Source organism: Miscanthus floridulus, chromosome 1 (assembly GCF_019320115.1).
Source record: "Miscanthus floridulus cultivar M001 chromosome 1, ASM1932011v1, whole genome shotgun sequence".
NCBI lineage: Eukaryota > Viridiplantae > Streptophyta > Magnoliopsida > Poales > Poaceae > Miscanthus > Miscanthus floridulus.
In genome coordinates, this window is record NC_089580.1 from 80,458,584 (window position 1) to 80,479,558 (window position 20,975).

Consider the following 20,975-nt stretch of genomic DNA (forward strand, 5'->3'; position numbering starts at 1 on the left):
CATACAACGCTGATAAGTAGCCCCCGCATTTTTTAGACTGAACGACATTATGACATAGCCGAACGATCCGAACGGGGTGATGAAAGACACCGTGAGCTGGTCAAACTCTTTCATCGTGATTAGATGGTATCCAGAGTATGCATCAAAGAAGCAAAGGGTTTCACACCTTGAGGTTGAGTCGACTACTTGATCTATACGCAGCAAAGGAAATGGATCCTTTCAACATGCTTTGTTGAGACCATGTAATTAATACACATTCTCCATTTCCCACTTTTTTTCTTACAAGAATGGGATTGGATAACCACTCAGGGTGGTACACTTCTTTGATGAATCTGGCCACCAAAAGCTTCACAATCTCCTCACCGATGGCCCTATGTTTCTCCTCGTCGAAGCGACATAGGCACTGCTTCACTGGCTTATAGCTTGGCCTAATCTTCACGGTGCGCTCGGTGACTTCTCTTGGAATGCCTAGCATGTCAGAGGGTCTCCCCGCAAAGATGTCTCTATTGACGTGGAGGAAAGCATGGTGCCGATGTGCACTACTTTGCCCTCAGAGCTGCTAGGGTCTATGAGGACCTCCTTGGTGCCCTCCATGGGCTCAAAAGACCTGACCGACCGCTTGGGGTTGGGTGCTTCTTCGATGATCTCCTCCCTAATGGCCGTGAGCTCTTTGGAGGCAACAATCGCCACGGCATGTTCATAGTACTCGACCTCGCACTCATAGGTGCACTGGAAGGAGGTGCCAATGGTGATGACCCCACATGGACCTAGCATCTTTAACTTTAGATAGGTGTAGTTGGGGATGGCCATGAGCTTCGCATAGCATGGACGTCCTAGGATGGCGTGGTAGGTCCCATGGAACCCGACCACCTCAAAGGTAAGGGTCTTCGTCCTATAATGGGTTGGATTCCCAAAGCTGATGGGCAGATCAATCTACTTGAGCAGCATGGCCTGCTTTCCAAGCATGATGCCATGGAAAGGCACCCCGGTTGGCCAGATACGCTATCGGTCGATGCCAATGGCATCGAGCATCTCAGCGTACATGATATTGAGGTCGCTATCTCCATCCATCAGCACCTTGGTGAGCCGCTTTGTGCCAGCGACCAGGTCGACCACGAGCGTGTATCTTCTTGGTTGTGGGACGCTTTTCGGGTGGTCGGTCCGATCAAAGGTGATGGTGAAATCCGACCATCGGAGGAAGGAAGGTGTGGCTAGCTCAGCCGCATAGACCTTGCAACACACAATCTTCTAGCGATGCTTGGAGTCATAGGCCGTCGACCTCCCAAAGATCATGAGGCAGCCATCCAGCATCAGAAAGCCATTATCCTTCCCCTCGGCATCATCTGCCATTGACTTGGGCTCCATCCTATGCTCCCCCTTATTGGAGCCACTAGACAGGAACTACTTCATGAGGGCGTAGTCTTTGTATAGGTGCTTGACGAGAAAGTCATAGCTCAGGCATGGCCCTTCGAGCAGATTCTCGAAGTGGTCTAGGGTACCCTCAATGGGCTTCTGACCCCCCTTGTGGTTGGCAGTGGCCACGAGCGAGCCCTTATGCCACTGCTTATTCTTCTTGTTGGGGCAGTTGGAGGCGCCTTTGCTGGTGTCCTCATCCTGCTTCGCCTTGCCCTTTGGACGGTCAAAAATTGCTCCAACCACCTCCTCACCTAAAACATGGCTGGTGGTGATGTCGATGAGCTCCTTGGTGGTTCGTGGGCCATTGCATCCTAGCTTGTGAACCAGGGACTCGTAGGTGGTCCTAAACAGGAAGGCTATTATAACATTAGAATCAGTGATGTTGGGCAGCTAGTTGCACTGCCGGGAGAAGCGCTGGATGTACTCACAAAGAGTTTCCCTAGACTTCTATCATTAGTTTTTGAGATCCTATGGGTTCCTAGGATGCATGTAGGTGCCCTGGAAGTTTCCCACAAAAATCTCCTTTAGGTCTGCCCAACTTTGAATCCAGTTGGGCGTAAGGTGCTCCAACCATGTTCATGCCAAATCGGCTAGGAACAATGGGAGGTTGCGAATAATGAAACTATCACTATCTGCTCCATCGACATGGCAAGCAAGCTAGTAATCCTCGAGCCATAGTTTGGGGTTCATTTCCCCAAAGTATTAAAGGATGTTGGTCAGCGGTCGGTACCACGGTGGGAAGGCGGCGTTGAGGATGTGTCAGCCAAAGGCCTAAGGTCCCGGCAGGTCAGGGCTTGGGCTCCGGTCCTCACCACTATCGTAGCATCCACCGCAATGAGGGTGGTAGCCATGATTGACTTCCTCTCTCTCGTCACTTTGTCCATCCCTATGGGCATCTAGGGTGTTAGGTTTGTCATGGTGGAGGCCGAGACACTCATGCACTGGGGCCATGGCGCGCACCCTACCACCACACGGTCCTTGGTGGATAGACACGTCCCTGACATGTCATCTTGAGGGTGCACATTGACTGGTGTCGAGCTCATGTCACCGAGACAGCGAGCTCTCCACCTGCTGCACCATCGCATGCTCGAGCAGCGTGCAGATCTCGTGATGGGCGCATTGAAGGTAGTTAACAACCATTATAAACCATCAATTAAACATGGATAAGGGCATAAATTTAATCACCAATGAAGGTTTAGGGGTTTAAACTAATGAATTCCACGTCTTTGGTGATTTCACGACTGCAGGAGGATTTATCTAGAAAACAGCTCCCGGGACCACTGCATACACTCCAAACGAGCAAACCGACGACAATAAGTGATTCTACCCGTGACACCTACGAAAGTTGACCCAAGATAGAGCCCAAGCCTCGCCACCAGAAGGAGGAGCCCACCTGGCACCATAGTGGGCTGGCCGGCCCACTAGGGAGTTCGCCTGGCCCATGGTGGTGGCCCATCACCTTCTACCACCATGTACTCCTACCTATGATCTACACCATTGATTTCAGGCGGTTTTAGGTTGGTTCATCCAACGGTGGTCAGGAGAGACGACACGGATCGATGATGTGGCAATTCCTTGTCCCCTACTCCTCCTAGAGTCCTTTCCCCTTACTCCACCTTGATTCCTTGGCCACTACTCTACCACTGGCATACATATAGCATCCCCTACCCCCCTCCCTCATCAAATCCTAAAACCCTAATTCATATTCTCCTGATGAGGATCAAAGCTAGCTATCAAGAGAAGATTAGTCATCTTTAGGATTTAGTCTTATAATTAGAAATAGTGAGATAGAGAGTGAGGGAAGAGTTTGGAGGAGATGTCGGCCTGTCGGTGCTCTCTCTACGGCTTGTACCTTGGTGGATTCAAGTTATAATTAAGCTTGCTTCTGAGATTTCTCACGTAATCAACTTCTGATTCAAGTAAGTATCTTGTTTATATTGTTCTTTAGGTTCATGACTCTTTTGAGTGCTTTATTCCTACACTAGAGGGAGTAGAGTATTAATCGTAAGTGTAAGTGTGGTGCTTAGACTTAGGTTAATCATGGATGCACCTTGCATTCTGGATCGGTGGTAGATTGTGTGTGTGACATTAGTACTATACAGCATTGTACTATATAGCATCGTTGATCCTTTGTAGTCCACCTCCCGTCTGTAGGTGCACGTAGGATCTAGTTGCAAAGGAAAGCATCCCTCTACTGGTGTCTTTCCCTAGTAATGTCCCTAGTTGAACCGTAGAGACATAAGCTTAGCCAAGTCAGAACTAGAGAACCTCAGTTGTCCTCTCTACGCTCCTATTTATTCAAACCTTATTGCTACTCCTAGATAAATTAACCCTTAACCTATTCAATACCCCTCATTAAGTTAGACCATAGTTAGTCTCACATATTTCCCTATGGATATGATACTTAGAATACTTTTGGGTGAAAGCTACCGTGGTATCCGTGCGCTTGCGGATTTATCTGTGTGCGTTAAAATATACCAATAAACTTTTTGGCACCGTTGCTAGAGAAACGGTTGCTAAATTAACTTTGAGCCTAGCTTAACATTTTTTAGCATGGATTCCACTCATATTTATCAATATACTAAACCCACGAGTGCAAGCCTAAAGCCTCCAGAATCCTCAGAGCCTATCATAACACCTAGTTATGAGTTGCGTCCGTGTTTAATAAAATTGATTTGGGATAAATTCTTCTCGGGAGAAGGTGATGAAAACCCATACTCACACCTACAAGAGTTTGAGCAGATCTATGCATACTTGCGTATCACTGGCATGTCTGACAAGACCTTAAGATGGAAGTTATTTCCATTCTCTTTGACAGAAAAAGCTAAAGCATGGTAATTTTATTTATGTTTCTTTCCCATCTCTAAAGTGGTTAGCCTTCAGAAAGAGGTTCTAAATTTTAGACAACTAGAAGAAGAATCACTTGGCACATCATGGGATCGTTTTAATGAACTCATCATCACTTGCCTAGCCCTTGCTATTCTAGGCCCAATGCTCCTTCAACATTTTTATATGGGTCTTAGCAAGGATTATGCGTAAACCCTTGATGCAACCTCTAGAGGAGATTTCCTTCATTTGTCTACTAGTGAAGCAAGGGCTATGTTTGATAGAATTAGTGGAAAGACTCCCTGCACTAGCATTCATAATGAACTTCTTGAGGAAGAGAAGGAATCATCACCCGAACAAGAAGAGGAAGTTTTGATAGACAAATCACAACCACTTTAATCCTAAGATTTAGCTATCAATCCTGAACCATCAATACCCCAAAATCATCCAAGGTAAGAAGGAATCCCACCATTGGAAATCCTTGTTGAAATTAAGGATAACCTCTTTGGTGCTGATTTTGGGAGGACATTAAATTCTCATCTTTACAAGAGACCTTTGAGCAAATATAATTTAAATCCTCTCAAGAAGAGATCTCTTCGAAAACGTCCTTATTCCCATATAGGATATTGGAAAGAACACAAGGGTGGCATGTCTAGTGAAACCATAGAAGGAGAGCCAAGCTATCTAGAAGCCATTCCTATTCTCTCCCCTTCTATGCGCACATTAGATGTCTCATCTGAATCCATCTTTCAACCCATCCTTGACCCCGATGATTCCTCTTATGCTCTTTCTCCTAAGTCTCATGATGACCCTAGAAATCCACCAACACACCCAAAGCATTGGAGTCATGAAGGCCACAAGGATGACAAAGAAGAGCAACAACAGTGGCTCGAGGATATTAAGAACTTATGTGTCGTTGCAATTGAATGGATGGACGAGGCTTTAGATGAGATTAACCCGAGAGTCACCAATCCAAGGAAAATCTTGGACAACAAAATAACCAATGAATGTCATAAGCATAGAATGATAAAGACAATGTTTTCGCTTATAGACATTCTGAAGAAACACCCTTGGAGATTAAAAAAGAAGATGACATAGATGAGCATGGAAGTTATTTCATGAACACCTCATCAAATCCATGCTCGCATGAGAAATCACCTTAATCAATTGGTCTCTCCAACTTTGCCACACACGAGATCTTCAACCCCATCGTACTTTCTGTTTATAAAAACTTTGAAAGGGTGGTTATAGATGCATATGTTTGTCATAAATATTGCAAATCTCGTTGGCATAAATCTTAAGATAGGCACCCAAAGGTTGGTATTGGAGGGGAAACCACCTCAACAAACTAAAGCGCGATTCGAAGGTTTCCCAAGGATGAGCTCCTATCCTAAAACAAGCCCTTTTGGGAGATAACATGAGCTTTCACTTTTTGTTGTAATGCCCTTGTGAAGTGAGCATAGAAACATAATTGTGAAAATATTTCTTTGTGTATTTTTGTCACTAACCATTCTAGGTTTGAAGTAAAAAGAATGAAGGATCATGACGCAAGGTATGTCCAACCCATTAGCATGCAACATTTAATCATATCCATCCAAACTTGATTTTGCATTTGCAAACTTCAAGCATGGGGGATGGACTTCTCTGAAAAAATCTCTTGCCATATTGCTAAATTTATCTTGATTGTCTCTACCTTTAAACCACGCTCAGTTTGCTAAATAATAATCATGCTCTTCACCTCTATTTGAATAAAACTCTATAATGTTTTCATGCTACCTTTTGTTTGTATAGTATGCTTAAGGTTTGAAGTATGTTCATACATCTTTTAAATTAAGCATGGTGCATAGTTTAGGAGTGTTGATCCTACTTCATAAGGCTTTTTAAATTAAACGTGGTGCTTAGGTTAAAATGCTTTCCTAGATTAAATTAGACAAGGTGTCTAGTTTGATTTTTGAACCAAGAATATGCTATAGTAGATACTGGTCATTTTGCCGGACTAACCCCTATAGGAAACTTTTAATTCAATTTGGATAAGTCACGAGATGAAATTAAATCAAAGATGAAGAAAGGCACATGTTGAACTCCAATAACTTTGCACAGAGAAGACACAACTCATTCATCATGGATGAAAGAACTGTAAGTATCAAAGGTCATTCACTTTGTCTTCTGCTGCAAATTACCTTTGCCTTGAGCCATGCCTGTATAGAACATGATAAACAAAAACTATGCTAAAATAATTCTAACACTATCTTTTCATTAGCTTAGATGGAAATTACAAAATTCTAGACAAACAACCTATGTTTTCAAATTATATATTCCTTTGGGTATGTGTTGTCCACTAATCTTTTGCAGGCATAAAACAGTGAGATCTAACAAGGTGTAGAAAGATCAAAGAGCAGAAAGATGGCATGGCAGAAGGATAAAAAAGAAAAGGTGTGAACTAGAAAACAAGAAGCTCATGAACAACTCGTACTATGAGGCTAGCCAAACAAGGAAAACTTCAAGTAAATAGAAAGGGCCATCATGAGTCATCTACCCTTCGTCATATGGTGTCTTCATGCCCCAATGACAAAGGTAACATCCTAAGGTAAATGGTCATTATTTAAAAAGTTTTTCCTTGATTCTGGTAAGCACATAAATAAGAAACAAACATGTTTGAGTCATAACTTCCTTGATACAATCTGATTAACTCAACATGTTTAGTTCTTTAAACTTGTTCCTAGCACCACTTTCTTGAGCTCATAATCTTAACCAAATGAACTAAAACATTGCACATCCTTATCTCTAGAAGATGATAGTCATATCATGTAAAGATTTATACATTATGTAAAGATATATGGTCCTTCCATAGGTTAAGCAACTCAATCTTTTCTGCCAAATATACTTAAATGCTACATTCATGCACAATCTTCTAATCTTATCATCCATGATATAAATGAACAAAGCACATAACATCAACTTTATCGTGTTCAATGTGCCTAGGCTAGAGAAGAATAAGTAAATTTTTGGTTCTGTTGGTGTTTTCCCACCAATAGAGCCCATGCACTTGATCTCTACTTTGTCTTATGATTAGGACACACTTTAAGCAAAGTGTGGGGGAAGTTAATCAATCCCCCAATTTCTACAAGTAAAAGTTTTGAACCTATCAACCCAAAATCAAAACTCAAAACCAAGACAGGTTTAGCGGAAGAAGGTGACATCTCCATTAGAGGCGTCATCATAAGAATCCTCATCTTTAGAGCAAACTGAGGTACTTGATCAATGAACTTCATAAGGAGAAGTCTGCGAAGGACTTACTATACCAAACCCTCATCAAAAGAGCTAGCTTGGGGGAGAAGCACTCCCGTGTATCCAGGTAAGTATGCTTTCCCTTTGTTCTAGTTTTAGTTTTCTTTTAAATAGTTAAAAGAATGGTGAATGAAAAACAAAATAAAAAGTTATCTATATAATAAATATATAGTTATAGTAATAATGTGTGATCTAGTAAAATTGAAAACAAAATAAAGGTGTGTCTAGTTTGCTTTAATTCATTTTTAGAATTTGAATAAAATAAAGAGGACTCAAAATAATCTCTTAAAAGGAAATAATGAATAGTTGCTTTGTTGTAATTCCTTTCAAGTACCTAGTTTTTAGCCTTGAATTCTTCCGAGTTTTGGATAAGATTGATTTGATATAAAGATTTACTTTGAACTTGAAACTCGTTGGTAGCGAATGCTTGATCTAAGTCTAGGTAATTGATGGATATGATATGAGAAGGTCTGAGCTGTTGTTTATCTTGTTCCTAGTGACACTAAAGTTCTGGAGATTTAACTTTGAAAAACATAAAAATACTATAAGATGAGTTCCTATATGACAAAGCTTGAATTCTCACCAGAGCCATACATGTTATTTAGGCTAGGAAAACTTTCATATATATGTTACTTGCTTTTGCATTGAGTTTTGTCAAGCTTTGTTGACCCTTATGAGAGATTTATCATGCTCTTAAAATCAAGATCACGTACACACCACCCACATATGCACTACTCCTACACTAGGGGTAGGCGCAAGAACATGCTTTCTATTTAGATCCATCCAAAAATGTTCTACTCTTACACTACGAGTGAACACCAAAAATATGCTTATTAGGTTTCCCATCGACCAAATAAATGCTCCAAGTTCTTGTTGCTATCTCTCAAAAGTTTTAATGCAGAAAAGAGACATGGGGCTTTGCAAAAGTTATTAAAAAGAGAGAAGAACAAAAAAAAGAGATGAGAAAAAATGGATACAAAAGTGTCTGAGATATTTAAAACAATAAATACTCAGATGCCCGCCTAAAAAAAGAAGAAAAGATGAATAAGATAGCCCCCGTTCTCTAGCAAATGTTTCTAAGTTTCAAAAGAGAGATAAGTTTTTCCAGGAGCATAGTAGAATTAGGTTAGCCACCATATATTCCACATGCATGCACATCTTGATTTGATTGTATGACTCAACTATGTTTGGATCTGAGGTTTAACTTTACAATATATGCATTGCAAGTATGCTCTAGCTTTCTCCCTACCTATGAACTCCACATAAGCCTTAGTAGTAGAAAGAGAAAAAGGCATAACATCATTATTGCCTTGGTGAGGATCCACAAATACTACATATATTGAGAGACTTAAGAGTGTCATACAATGGAATCTCTGAGTTTTATTTTAAAAACTTATAAAAACTTTGGAACAATGGTGGAACAACGAACTTGAGACATAGTGCTTGACTTGATCGTTCTGGCTTTCAATTGCTCAAGACCCAAGTGAAGGCTGAGAAGCCCCATGGTTGAAGGTAATACGGGTAAGTCTGAAAGTCAGATCAGTTTATTCTAATCCAGAGGAGAATTTTTTATTAAACACCTATGTACTTTTGAGGCGTGAAAGCATAGTAGCAACTCCTAATCCATTGCTGAGTTTAGCTTTGCTAAGGGACTAGCAAAGGTTAGGCTTGGGGGAATTATTGACGGTAGTTAACAACCATTATAAACCATCAATTAAACATGGATAAGGGCATAAATGTAATCACCAATGAAGGTTTAGGGGTTTAAACTAATGAATTCCACGAGCTTTGGTGATTTCATGACTGTAGGAGGATTTATCCAGAAAACAGCTCTCGGGACTGCTGCATACACTCCAACCGAGCAAACCGACGACAACAAGTGATTCTACCCGTGACACCTATGAAAGTTGACCCAAGACGGAGCCCAAGCCTCACCACCAGAAGGAGGAGCCCACTTAGCACCATAATGGGCTGGCTGACCCACTAGGGAGGCCACCCAACCCATGGAGGTGGTCCATCACCCTCTACCACCGTGTACTCCTTCCTACGATCTACAGCGTTGATTTTAAGGCGGTTTTAGGTCAGTTCATCCAACGGTAGTCAGGAGAGATGACGCGGATCGATGACATGGCAATTCCTTGCCCCTACTCCTCCTAGAGTCCTTGCCCCTTACTCCACCTCAATTCCTTGGCCGCTACTCTACCTCAGGCCTATATATAGAAGCCCCTATCCCCCTCCCTAATCAGATCCTAAAACCTTAATTCATATTCTCCTCATGAGGATCAGAGCTAGCTATCAAGAGAAGATTAGTCCTCTATAGGATTTAGTCTTATAATTAGAAATAGTGAGATAGAGAGTAAGGGAAGAGTTTGGAAGAGATGTTGGCCTGTCGGTGCTCTCTCTACGGCTTGTACCTTGGTGGATTCAAGTTCTAATTGAGCTTGCTTCTGAGATTTCTCTAGTAATCAACTTTTGATTCAAGTAAGTATCTTGTTTATATTGTTCTTCAGGTTCATGACTCTTTTAAGTGCTTTATTCCTGCACTAGAGGGAGTAGAGTATTAATCGTAAGTGTAAGCATGGTGCTTAGACTTTGGTTAATCATGGATGCACCTTGCATTCTAGATTGGTGGTAGATCGTGTGTGTGACATCAGTACTATATAGCATTGTACTATATAGCATCGTTGATCCTTTGTAGTCCACCTTCTGTCTGTAGGCGCACGTAGGATCTAGTTGCAAAGGAAAGCATCCCTATGCTGGTGTCTTTCCCTAGTGATGTCCCCAGTTGAACCGTAGAGACATAAGCTCAGTCAAGTCAGAACTAGAGAACCTCAGTTGTCCTCTCTACGCTCCTGTTTATCCTAACATTATTGCTACTCCTAGATAAATTAACCCTTAACCTATTCACTACCCCTCGTTAAGTTAGACCGTAGTTAGTCTCACATGTTTTCCTATGGATACGATACTTAGAATACTTTTGGGTGAAAGCTACCGTGGTATCCGTGCGCTTGCGGATTTATCTGTGTGCGTTAAAATATACCAATAAACTTTTTGGCACCGTTGCTAGAGAAACGGTTGCTGAATTAACGTCGTGGGCCATGGTGTGCGCACGCCCACCGTCTTCACAGCGCTCAAGCTCTGTGTGCTCCTGCTCGAGTTGGAGTCCTGCATCCTCGAGCTCCTGGTGCCGCGCCCTTAGTTGTTCCACCCGCATGCGAGGAAGGGCCCCTGCATCTTCCTTGACCTCATCGTCGAGGTCATTTGGTGGGGTAGCCCCTCCCTCGTGGACGCTTTCGACGCGTCCCTTGGGGGTACCTGTCATGAAACATTCTTGCGAGGGGTGATGGCTCCCCTACTGGAGTCAAAGCCGGAGAGCGACTCTGAATCTCCTGTGAGAAGGTCGTGAAAATATTCTACAACGTATTTGGTCATCCCCACGAACTCATCGTTCAAATGTGATAGGTGCATGTGCTGCGCCACGAGGTGGCCAACGGTCCCGCAGCATTGCACAGATCGAACGGAAACGCTGTCAGGACGTCCTGGGTGAGGTGTTTCTAGAAGAGCGGTTCCCCTCCGACGAGTTGCATCATGGCGTTAGCGAAGGAGAAAGTAAGGTAGCGTAGCTCCTTTCGGAACGATCGGGGTCCTAGGAAGGCATCGAGTTAGCGCTCTAGCCTCCCATAGTCGAAGCCGAGGAGCCGGTCGCTCCTGAAGACACGGGCCTCCGGCGCATGTAGCTCCTCAAGCGCCTAAACGATTGCGTTGAGGTAGGCAGAGTGGAGAGGCTGGACGGCGATGAGAGCATGCGCCAACTCTCCCTCCATCGTGACGATGAAGTCTAGACTCCCGAAGCACATGTGCGCGCCCGGGACCTAGCTGACACCATGACTAACCATCTGAGGCCTAATGTGGACGTCGAGACGCGCAAAACCCCCCTACCTGGCGCGTCAACTGTCGGTGTTTTGAACCATCGGCTAGTAAATTTGTATCTGCGCGTCTAGCCCGGATGGTGTGCTCGGAGAACACAAGAATTTACAAACGGACGAGAGAGGGAGAAGGTCCCAAGTCTCTGGTGAAAAGATCGAATGGAGTTGAGTCTTATTGAGCTTGTTCCGCCGTGTGCTCGTGCCTTTCCCCTTTCATGGGCGTCCTGCTTCCCCTTTTATAGGTGAAGGTGGAGGCGCAGGTTACAGAGAGAGAAAGAGAGAAAAGAAGAAAAGCGAGAGAGAAGGCCTCCAAGGTCACGTGTTCTTCATCTCCTTTATGCGGGTCCCACTGGTCATGTAGATGATGACAGGGATGGCTCCACATCATGGCCCTGTTCATTACTAGCGCCATACGTATGCGTCGTCAGCCGGTCGCGGCACTCCACTCTATTTTGGCGAGCGGCGTGATCAATAGGTACTCCTGTCAGAAGTCGTACGGGAATTAGGCAGCACAGCGTCGGCACGCCCGACACTATTGGCGACTTGAGCCCCAGGTATGGTTCGCCGTGGTCACAGGTCGACGTGTCTGTTTTTCTTCCGGTGTCAGAAGTTTGACCCTGGGGTCGTACTCTTAGAGCCGTAGTGGTTGGAGTTGATATGGATCCCCATCGGGCGAGATGGAACTCATGTCCGAAGATTCTCGCGAGACGGAGCCCGCGCCCTCAGGGTCGGACGAGACAGGAACCCGCACCCTTAGGATCGGAGACAATAGCCCATACCCTCGTGTCAGACGAGACCTTAAATACGGATCATCGGGTGAATTGACGTTTGTGGCCGGGTATCCCTATCATCGATCGCCGACACGCCAGGTAGCCGACGGCGAGGGAGATGAGCGCCCGAATTCTTGGCGATTTTCTTCTTCGCCGTGAGGGAATCCGGCGTCGGAAGCCGGAAGACGATGGCCGCGGCGGCGCGTGGAGGCGACGACGCACCGAAGCAGTTGGGATTGCTCGCGGCCGAGGTGGCGGCCGTTGCGCTGAAGAGGGCCGGCGCGGACGCAACCGCTGAAGCGGCTGTGGTGGGCGATCCGGCTGGTGTGGGGGCAGGAGATGTAGTGGAAGCTGTGGACGCGGCCGAGGGTGCTACAGGCGTGGGCGGCGCAGCTGGTGTCATGACCGTCGTCAGGGCAGAGCACATCGGCGAAGTAGTCGACGGTGACACCGGGGTCGAAGTCGCAGCAACCGCAGGGACGCAACCCGAGGGCGCTGTCGGTGTGGGCGGCGCAGCTGCTGCCGTGACTGTCGTCGTCGGGGCGGAGGTCGCGGACGGCGATGTCGTGCAAGATGGCTGAATTGATGGCGTAGCTGCTGCAGGGACCGCCTTGGTGGCCTGCACACCGCTGCTGCAGGTGGAAGGCCGCGACACCATCTGGACATCCATCCAGCAGCAGTTATCATAGATGCAGCGTCCATGGAGTGCCCTTTGAGCTCCAGATGCATCATGGTCTGGGAGGAAGAAGATGTACGCCACCATACGACTTGTCATCTCCAGAACAAACACCTTGTTCCCGCGCGTACGGTCCAAAGACCTGGTGCAAAACCGGGGGGGGGGGGGGGGGGGGGGGGGGGGGGGGGGATTTGGGGGAAATTTTGGGGCTCAAGAATCGAAGGCTCTGATAACCAATTGTCACGAACCTTGACTACCAATCACTGTTACCAGGGTAACTCGATACAATATCTGGAGAATCAGAGGGAGTTTAGGCCGGGAATAGCAAGGATCAGAGAGGGGAAGCAAGAACAGCAAGAGGAACAGGTTCGGACAGAAGACTCGAGGAGGAAGACTGACTTTCGTCGGTTCTGGTTCGATGCCTTCTGCCGAAGCAGCCCTGGACTTTATCCCTTCGGCTCCTGTCCAGCTAAGGCCTTGGAGCCCATCCTGCAGCCCAGCTTGGAAGCCCATCCATCAGTCCCGCAGCCCAACTTGGAAGCCCATTTATCGGCCCAGTACATGACACATGGATGGTGCCATGGCTGGGCTGGCGACAGGGGAAGAGTGGCAGCATGAGAGGGGTAGAAGTTAGATGGTTACGGATAAGGAGTGGAGGATTGAGAGGTGGGCCCTATGCGTCATAGGCTCCAACCATAGTAAAACTCGTACCCTTGTAAACGCGCTAAGTCTCTCGTATTGGGAGGTGGGGTCTATGCATCATATAGGCTCAACCACAGTAAATCTCATATGCTTATAAACACGGTCAAAAATAATATGAGCCACACACAGTCTAATGTAACTGAAAGAGGGATAGCACTGTAACTTTCGAACCGTCAAATTTTTACAAGTCTTACACTCCTCAGATGACGGAGGATTCAGATGGTAACATCTGGACCGAACGAGTATAACAGAGAGAACACCTCTTAAAAAAAAACTCACTCTTTTACAGTACAATGATACGATGAATGGAAACAACGAGAAGAAGCATGAATATGAGAAGTTTTGGAAAACAAACCATTTAATTGGTTGCAGCATAAGAGCATCTGTAAGAATTTTTCTAAAGCTCGCTCTCTCAATCATCATTTTGAATGTCATTTCATAAAAAAAAATTCTATATCTTTCCACTACTTAACATTTTTTCTTTATCTTGTTTGCACTCTATTCTCGTATTCTATCTTTGGCTAGCGAGAAATACAGAATAGAAGATGACTATATTTGAATAACCAATTTAAAAAACCGTTGGAAATATTTTTTTATTAAAATATCTATTTCAATCTATTAGGATATGGATACCGAGAGTCTCCTCGTGTTGCTCTAATTTAGACATATAAACTATGCTGTAACTACAAGGCTCAAATTTTTGTTTTGGTTGGAGCTATTTGTCATGTAAGAGCAACTCCGGCAGGGCCTTTACTTGAGCCCTCATAGATTTGTATGAGAGATCGGATTAAAAATACAACCCCAGTAAAATCCCTAGTATCGACCCCAAATTTATATGGGCACCCAGATCCTTCCGCCAGACCCCATTCCTACGGGCGCTAGGCCAGGCCCCATCCCTTTGTTGGGGCGTTTCTTCCCCGCGCTCGGAACACAGCGGCGGCGGCGCAAATCTCCTCTTCTGCCTCGGTCTTCTTCCTCGCGGGCGTGGCGGCGTACCTCACCCAGTCGGCGATCCCCTTCCCTGTCGAACGGATCGGCCGGGCGCCGACACCTACCTCCGCCATGCGTGGGCTGATCTGCATCTGTCCGCCATGGCTCGACCTCCTTCCTCGGCGCAAGCACTCCGCCCCCCCCCCCCCTCCACCTCCCTCCCCCGCGCGCGAGCACCCCGCGCCCACCATGGCTCGAGCCCGGCCATGGCGTGTTGTGCTGTAGGAGGAGACGCGAGCACTGCCGTGCACCCGCCTCCACTTCGTGAGCTCCCGTCCCAGCGCCATCCACCCGCCTCCACCTCCCTCCCCCGGCGCGAGCGCCGCCCGGCCATGGCACGTTGCGCTACAGGAGGAGGAGACACGAGTGCGGCCATCACCCGCCTCCACTTCGTGAGCTCCTGTCCCAGCCTAAGTTGCACAAATACGGATACAGGTATCGGTATCGGAAGGATACGGATACGCGGATACGACAATTTCCTAAGAAACCCGATACGTGGATATGTTTTACTATTTTTTTAATAAATATAGATAACAGCGCATATTAAAATTGTGAAATAGTGAAAGTAGTAAATTACCTTGCAATAGCAAGTACCAGCCAAAGCAAAGACCGGAACTCCGGAAGCATCTCCATTCTTCAGATCTTCAATTGTCCATTCTTGAGTTCTCAAGACTCCAAGTCCAGAATTTGCACAGAAAAACCAAGTAACCAACTATCAATCAATTTATTACTAAAACTTGACTACTTGAGTATTTAGTAATCAGTAGTAGTTCAGTACATCACCTTGTACTACTAGTGTACTAGAGTCTGAACTCTGAAGTAGACAGGAGATGAGGAGAGGAGAGGACAAAGAAGTACTGTAACTGCTATTTAAAACTGATAAGTGATAACAATAAAACATTGCAATTAACCACTTAAGACTCTAAGAGTACTATTATTACAGCACAGAAGGTCTACAGTCTCATCAACTCTCAAATATAGTAGTCTCAAATTTAGAAAATTAATAGAAGGCATTCAGGCTTTCAATTCATACCGCAGCAAGTTCCTATTCCTCAACTGTTTCATTGTCATCCACAATATCAACCGGCAACTCATCCATACCAAAAGACACAGCTTGCAGTTCAAGTTCATCAAGGGACAGATCAGCCACTTTAAGAATGCCAACACCACCAAGTGAATCAAAAAGAATCCTCTCCTACATCCCACATCCTTGTCTCTCCTGTCTTGTATCCATTATCTATCAATACGAACTGCATACACTAGCAATTTCACTAACAGGAGTAACAGAGTACAGACTAATACTGCATACAAGCAAAGCAACAAGAACTGCACTTCATCAATAAGACTAACTTCATCAATACAAACTACATACATTTAGCAGCGCATCAAATCCATCTAAAAAAACCTAACCTCGGGAAGCAAGCTGCAGCTAGCGAGTACACAATGGACCACGCGGTGGCGGCGGCGGTGGGTCATTGGGCCGCGGGAGACCTAGGCCGCGGTGGGGTGAAAGGTCCTTGTTTGGTTTTGGTAATTGAGTGACAACTTAGGTGGACTAATTGTGTTTATGTGAGATACATAGGTGATTAGTCTACAGGTACATGTGTATGAGCAACATATGCCATGGAGGTGAAAATGGCTTGGAGATGTTGCAAAGCTCACACATGTGATGATGAAGGAGCTTATTGCACATGAGACATGACATTGAGTCATGTGATCAAGGTGGAGAAGATCAAGACAAGACTTGGCTTGATGGACCGGTTGCAAGCGTGAAGGGCAAGTCGAAGGCTTTAGAGTGATGGACCGCGTGGTGGTGAAGCTTGAGCAAGACTTGGCGCCGATGGACGATGGCAATGGTGAAGAGCAAGTAGAGTCAAGATCGATGAACCAATATGATCATGTGATGATATGAAGTGGATCATATCATTGTTGATCGTGTTGGTGCATGTGTTGCATCGACATTGGAGGAGATGGAATGGAATGCGCAAGGCAAAGGTATAACCTAGGGCATTTCATTTCACCGGTCATAGGTGTGTAGAGAAGTTTATGACCGGGTTTAGGATAGATGGCCGTACTATCAAGAGGGGCAAACTTGTTTGCATATCGGTCATCTAGTGCCACTCGAGTGATCTAACTTTGCATTGTCGCTAGGATCGAGTGGCGTGGCAAGTTGAGTGGCTAACATCCTTTGGGAAATGATTGTGAAAATGCTAACACACATACACATGGTAGTGTACACTTGATGGTGTTGGCACATTTATAAAGGCGGTGGTGTTTGTAGGGCTGAGATGGATTCGGCGCTTTCGGGAAAATGGAATGCCTATTTTCTATTGCGCCGGATGCAAATTCTTGTGGTTAGCTCATTGGAGCAAGGGTGAAGAAGTTAGAAGTGAAAACGAGTTGGTCGCGAAGATGCTGGCGTCAGTCAACTGACTGGACGCTGGATCTGAATGCACCGGACGCTGGAAGGCTACGTCCGGTCAGGCTGACGTACGGTGACGCAGAAGCTGGAGTGTGACCGGACGCTGGCTGCGTCCGATCACGTTCGACCGGACACGTCCGGTCATGCTCGGGAGCTTACTGGAAACGACCGGACGCTGAGGGTCCAGCGTCCGGTCAGTTGAGTGCTGCTGCGTCCGGTCAAGTCAAATGACCGTTGGAACCGGGACACGTGGTCGTCTGCGAGCGACCGGACGCTGAGGTCCAGCGTCCGATCAACACGACCGGAGCGTCCGGTCGGCCCGACCGTTGCCCAGTGAAGGGGTAACGGCTAGTTTAGCCCTTGGGGCTATAAATAGAAGTGGCCTTCGGCCATGGCTGGTGTGGAGCACCTCAAGGGACTTAGTGTCCATGCTTGTGAGTGCTTGAGAGCCCTCCATCACACATATACTTGATAGTGATCATTCGATTGTGTGAGTGAGCGATTCTAGTGCGATTGCATCGTGAGGTTGCATCGAGTGGCACTAGGTGATCGAGTTGCAAGCCGGTGGTGCTTGTTACTCTTGGAGGTTGCCACCTCCTAGACGGCTTGGTGGTGGTCTCCGTCGAAGCCCGCAAGAAGCTTGTGCGGCGCTCCGGAGAAGAGCTTGTGAGGGGCATTGTGCTCGCCCCGCGGGAGTCGCGAAGAGCAACTTTAGTAAAGCGTGTCATTGAGGTACCCTCACTCAAGGGGTAGGTTCTTGCGGCGCCCGACGTGCGGGCTTAGCGGGTGATGCTAATTAGCCGCCGAACCACCAAGTGAGCGGTCGACACAACGGGGACTAGCGTGTTGGCAAACACGTGAACCTCGAGAGAAAAATCATCGTGTCAACCTTGTTCTTCCCATTGGTTTGCATCCCCATTACACAAGCTTGCAATTACTTTTATACATATTAAGCTTGTGTAGTTGCTCTTGCAATTAGATAGCTTGTGTAGCTTGCTAATTACCTTCTTGCTTGTGTAGCATAGAAGTAGCTCCCTTGCGTGGCTAATTTGGTTTTAGTAACCTTGTTAGTCACATTGCTTAGTTTGTGTAGCTAAGTATTTGCGCTCTCTAATTAGGCATTGGTTGCCTTGTTATTGAGCATTGCTAGTGAGCTTTGTTAGCTTTGTGCTTTTGTTTACTAGCATGTGTAGGAGCTCTCTTGTTGCCTAAAATACCAGTGGCATAGGTTTGTGTAACCTTGCTCCTAGAATTGTTTAGGAGAGCTCTAGCTAGCCCAGCACCTTTGTTGCATAATCGTTATCTTTGCAAGGTGCTAGTGAACATATATAGTGGGGTATAGTCTTGGCTAGACCGATAGTTTTAATTCCGCATTTGTATCGGTTAGCCGACGCGATTAAGTTTTAGAAAAGACTATTCACCCCCCTCTAGTCGCCATCTCGACCCTTCATGGGGGAGGAGAGGGAACTGACCTTGAGCCGGCATAGCGATAACACAGCAGAGCCGGAGGTGCGCGGATCTCCGTCCGTCTGTTTGCTCCGCACCAGCCCAAGCAGCGGCGATGGATGGGGACGAGAGGGAGGAGGATGAGGAGGATTTGGTGGTCGACGCGGCGACCTTCGCTCCGGCGGCGGGTGGCGGAGAGGGGCTGGCAGAAGCGGCGCGGCTGGCGTGGGGTGGGGACGGGACGGGGAGGGGAGGTGAGCACGAGGTGAGCACGAGGCGGAGGCTCATCGCTGGCGGCCGGCGAGTAGGGACGCCGGCGAGCGGAGGCGGAGGGGGCGGGGGCGGCTCATCACCGGTGGCTGGCGGCCGGCGAGCGGGGTTGCGGCGCGACGCGCGGGCGCAGCAGTGAGGTTTGTCTCCGTGCAGGACTGCGGGAATGCGACTACGGGCGTGCAGGACTGATGTTGTCTCCGTGGGCTTCTAATGGGCTGGGCCGTATCGGGACGAAGGATACGTGTCCGGTGGCGTATCCGATTTTAACGAAAATAATACAAAATTGGATACTCGGACGTATCCTAGACGTATCGGTACGTGGCTTCAGTGAAGTATCCGTGTAACATAGGTCCCAGCGCCGTCCACCTGCCTCTCCCGACGCCGGTAGCGAGCTCCGGTGGCTGGATCCCCTCCACAGAACGCGAGAGATGGAGCCTTCGGCTGGAAAAAGAGAGAGGGAAGGAGAGGCACTGACAAACAAGTCCCATGTGTCAGTGACTATGGAAAGGAATTTGGGGGCCTCATTTAGATGTCACTGCTGAAGTGGAAGCACAAATTTAAGCCAATAAAAATAGGGTTGGCCACCCAAATTAAAAATGAGAAACCTTATTTGGGGCTACTGCTGGAGTTGTTGTAGCGGCCAGGATACGCGTTGCCCACATATACAATTCGACGTGTTTAAACAATTGGGTGTTATTTTTCTCAGTATAAGATAGAGAAAGAGATTGGGATCGCTGAAAGATACTAAGGCCCCGTTCGCTTCCGGGTGAATGAACCCGAGGAACAATTCTTGGACAGATTTCTTACTAAAATTTATATAAGCTTTCAATGGATGGAATGGTTCCACGGTCGGATTCCCTCTAACCCAACGGAGCCTAACGAGATCTGGATGTTATTTTTTGGGCCAGGCCCGCCCATGCACCACGTGGAAAACACTCTCCTCCCGTACTTCACGACTGACCGGGACCGCGACCAGGACTCCCGTCCGTCCGCGGTCCGCCCGATCCATCCTCACATGTCACGGGAGATTTAACTTTTTACCATTATAAGAATCGGCATCTCCTGAGATCTCACTCTAATGGCTGGTAATACGAATTTAGCACGCAACGAAGATAAGAGATACATAATTGCCACATTTGTACTCGTGGCACGACAGCGCGTCAGTTCAAGTGAGATCTGAGTCAGCACGGGAGTGGCAAATGACCGCGGCTGCCCCTGGCCAGCCGGTGCATTTAAAAAGAAGAAGAAGAAGGAGAAGGTGGACATAGTGGCCGCTCGGGACCTGGACGGGAGCTTGCCGGCGCGGGCGTGCTCGGCACCGACGGCGAGGGCGAGCTCTACTCGCACTGTACGCGCACGCAAGGCCTTGGCAGAGGCGAGCTCGACCTCTACTCGAGCTCCAGCCTTGGAGGAGGGGCGAGCTCGGACCTGGCGGCCATGACGAGCGCAGCACGGCCGCAGGCGAGCTCGGCCATGGCGAGCTCAGCGCCGACGCAGACATGGACCTCGCCCCAGCGGCCATGGAGTAATAATTATTATTAAAAAAAAGTCAAGCCGGCAACTCGTTGGCCTTGCTGGGGCCGCCCGGCTGGTACGCCAATATGGACATGGGCTCCACGAGCATCGGCAGCAGCTCGTCCTGGATGCAGCCGTACATCTTCCCGCAGTGCGCCTCAACGACCCGGACGAGGTTGGTGACGTCCTGCTTCGCCTGCAGGATCTCCGCTTCCGGCAGCTCAGGCGCGTCGGTCCCCAGCAGCTTGGACAGCCGCTCCACGTTGCCCTCCACCTGCTGCTGGTAGTCCTCGAACAGCGCCTGCTTCTGCACCATGGACAGGCTCCCCGGCTCCCGCCGCCGGGTCGGCGTTTCCTCAGCGTCGAACATGTAGTAGGCGAACACGTAGGAGCGCGCCAGCACCTGCCGGCACCGCAGCAGGCTCCGGTGCGCGTCGGTCAGCCACGGCGCGTCCCTGGTCAGGACGCTGCTCCACTCCAGCCTCAGCACGCGGTCGGCGACGGCCGGCCCCAGCTTGTCGCGCTCCGCCTTGTACGAGAAGTCGTGGGCGTGGCGTAGTGCTCGTTAGCGCCGCACCTGCCGCCTGGCGTCGAGCTCCCATGGCCACCGGCGTCGAGCTCGCCATAGCCGCTGGGGCCACACTCACTGGGGCCGTCTGCGTCGGCGCTGAGCTCGCCATGGCCGCCGGGGCCGAGCTCGCCCGCGGCCATGCTGCGCTCGCCAT

At 47.6% G+C, this 20,975-nt stretch overlaps 1 protein-coding gene across 1 annotated transcript; it reads right to left on the reverse strand.

Annotated features, from left to right (window-relative positions):
- Positions 1-20,284: 20,284 nt before the first annotated feature.
- LOC136459375 (probable E3 ubiquitin-protein ligase ARI3) lies at positions 20,285-20,975 on the reverse strand. Its single transcript, XM_066459240.1, has 2 exons — positions 20,898-20,975; positions 20,285-20,779 (listed from the first exon to the last, which is right to left on the reverse strand). The coding sequence occupies exons 1-2, from the start codon at positions 20,973-20,975 to the stop codon at positions 20,285-20,287; spliced, it is 573 nt and encodes a 190-aa protein (XP_066315337.1).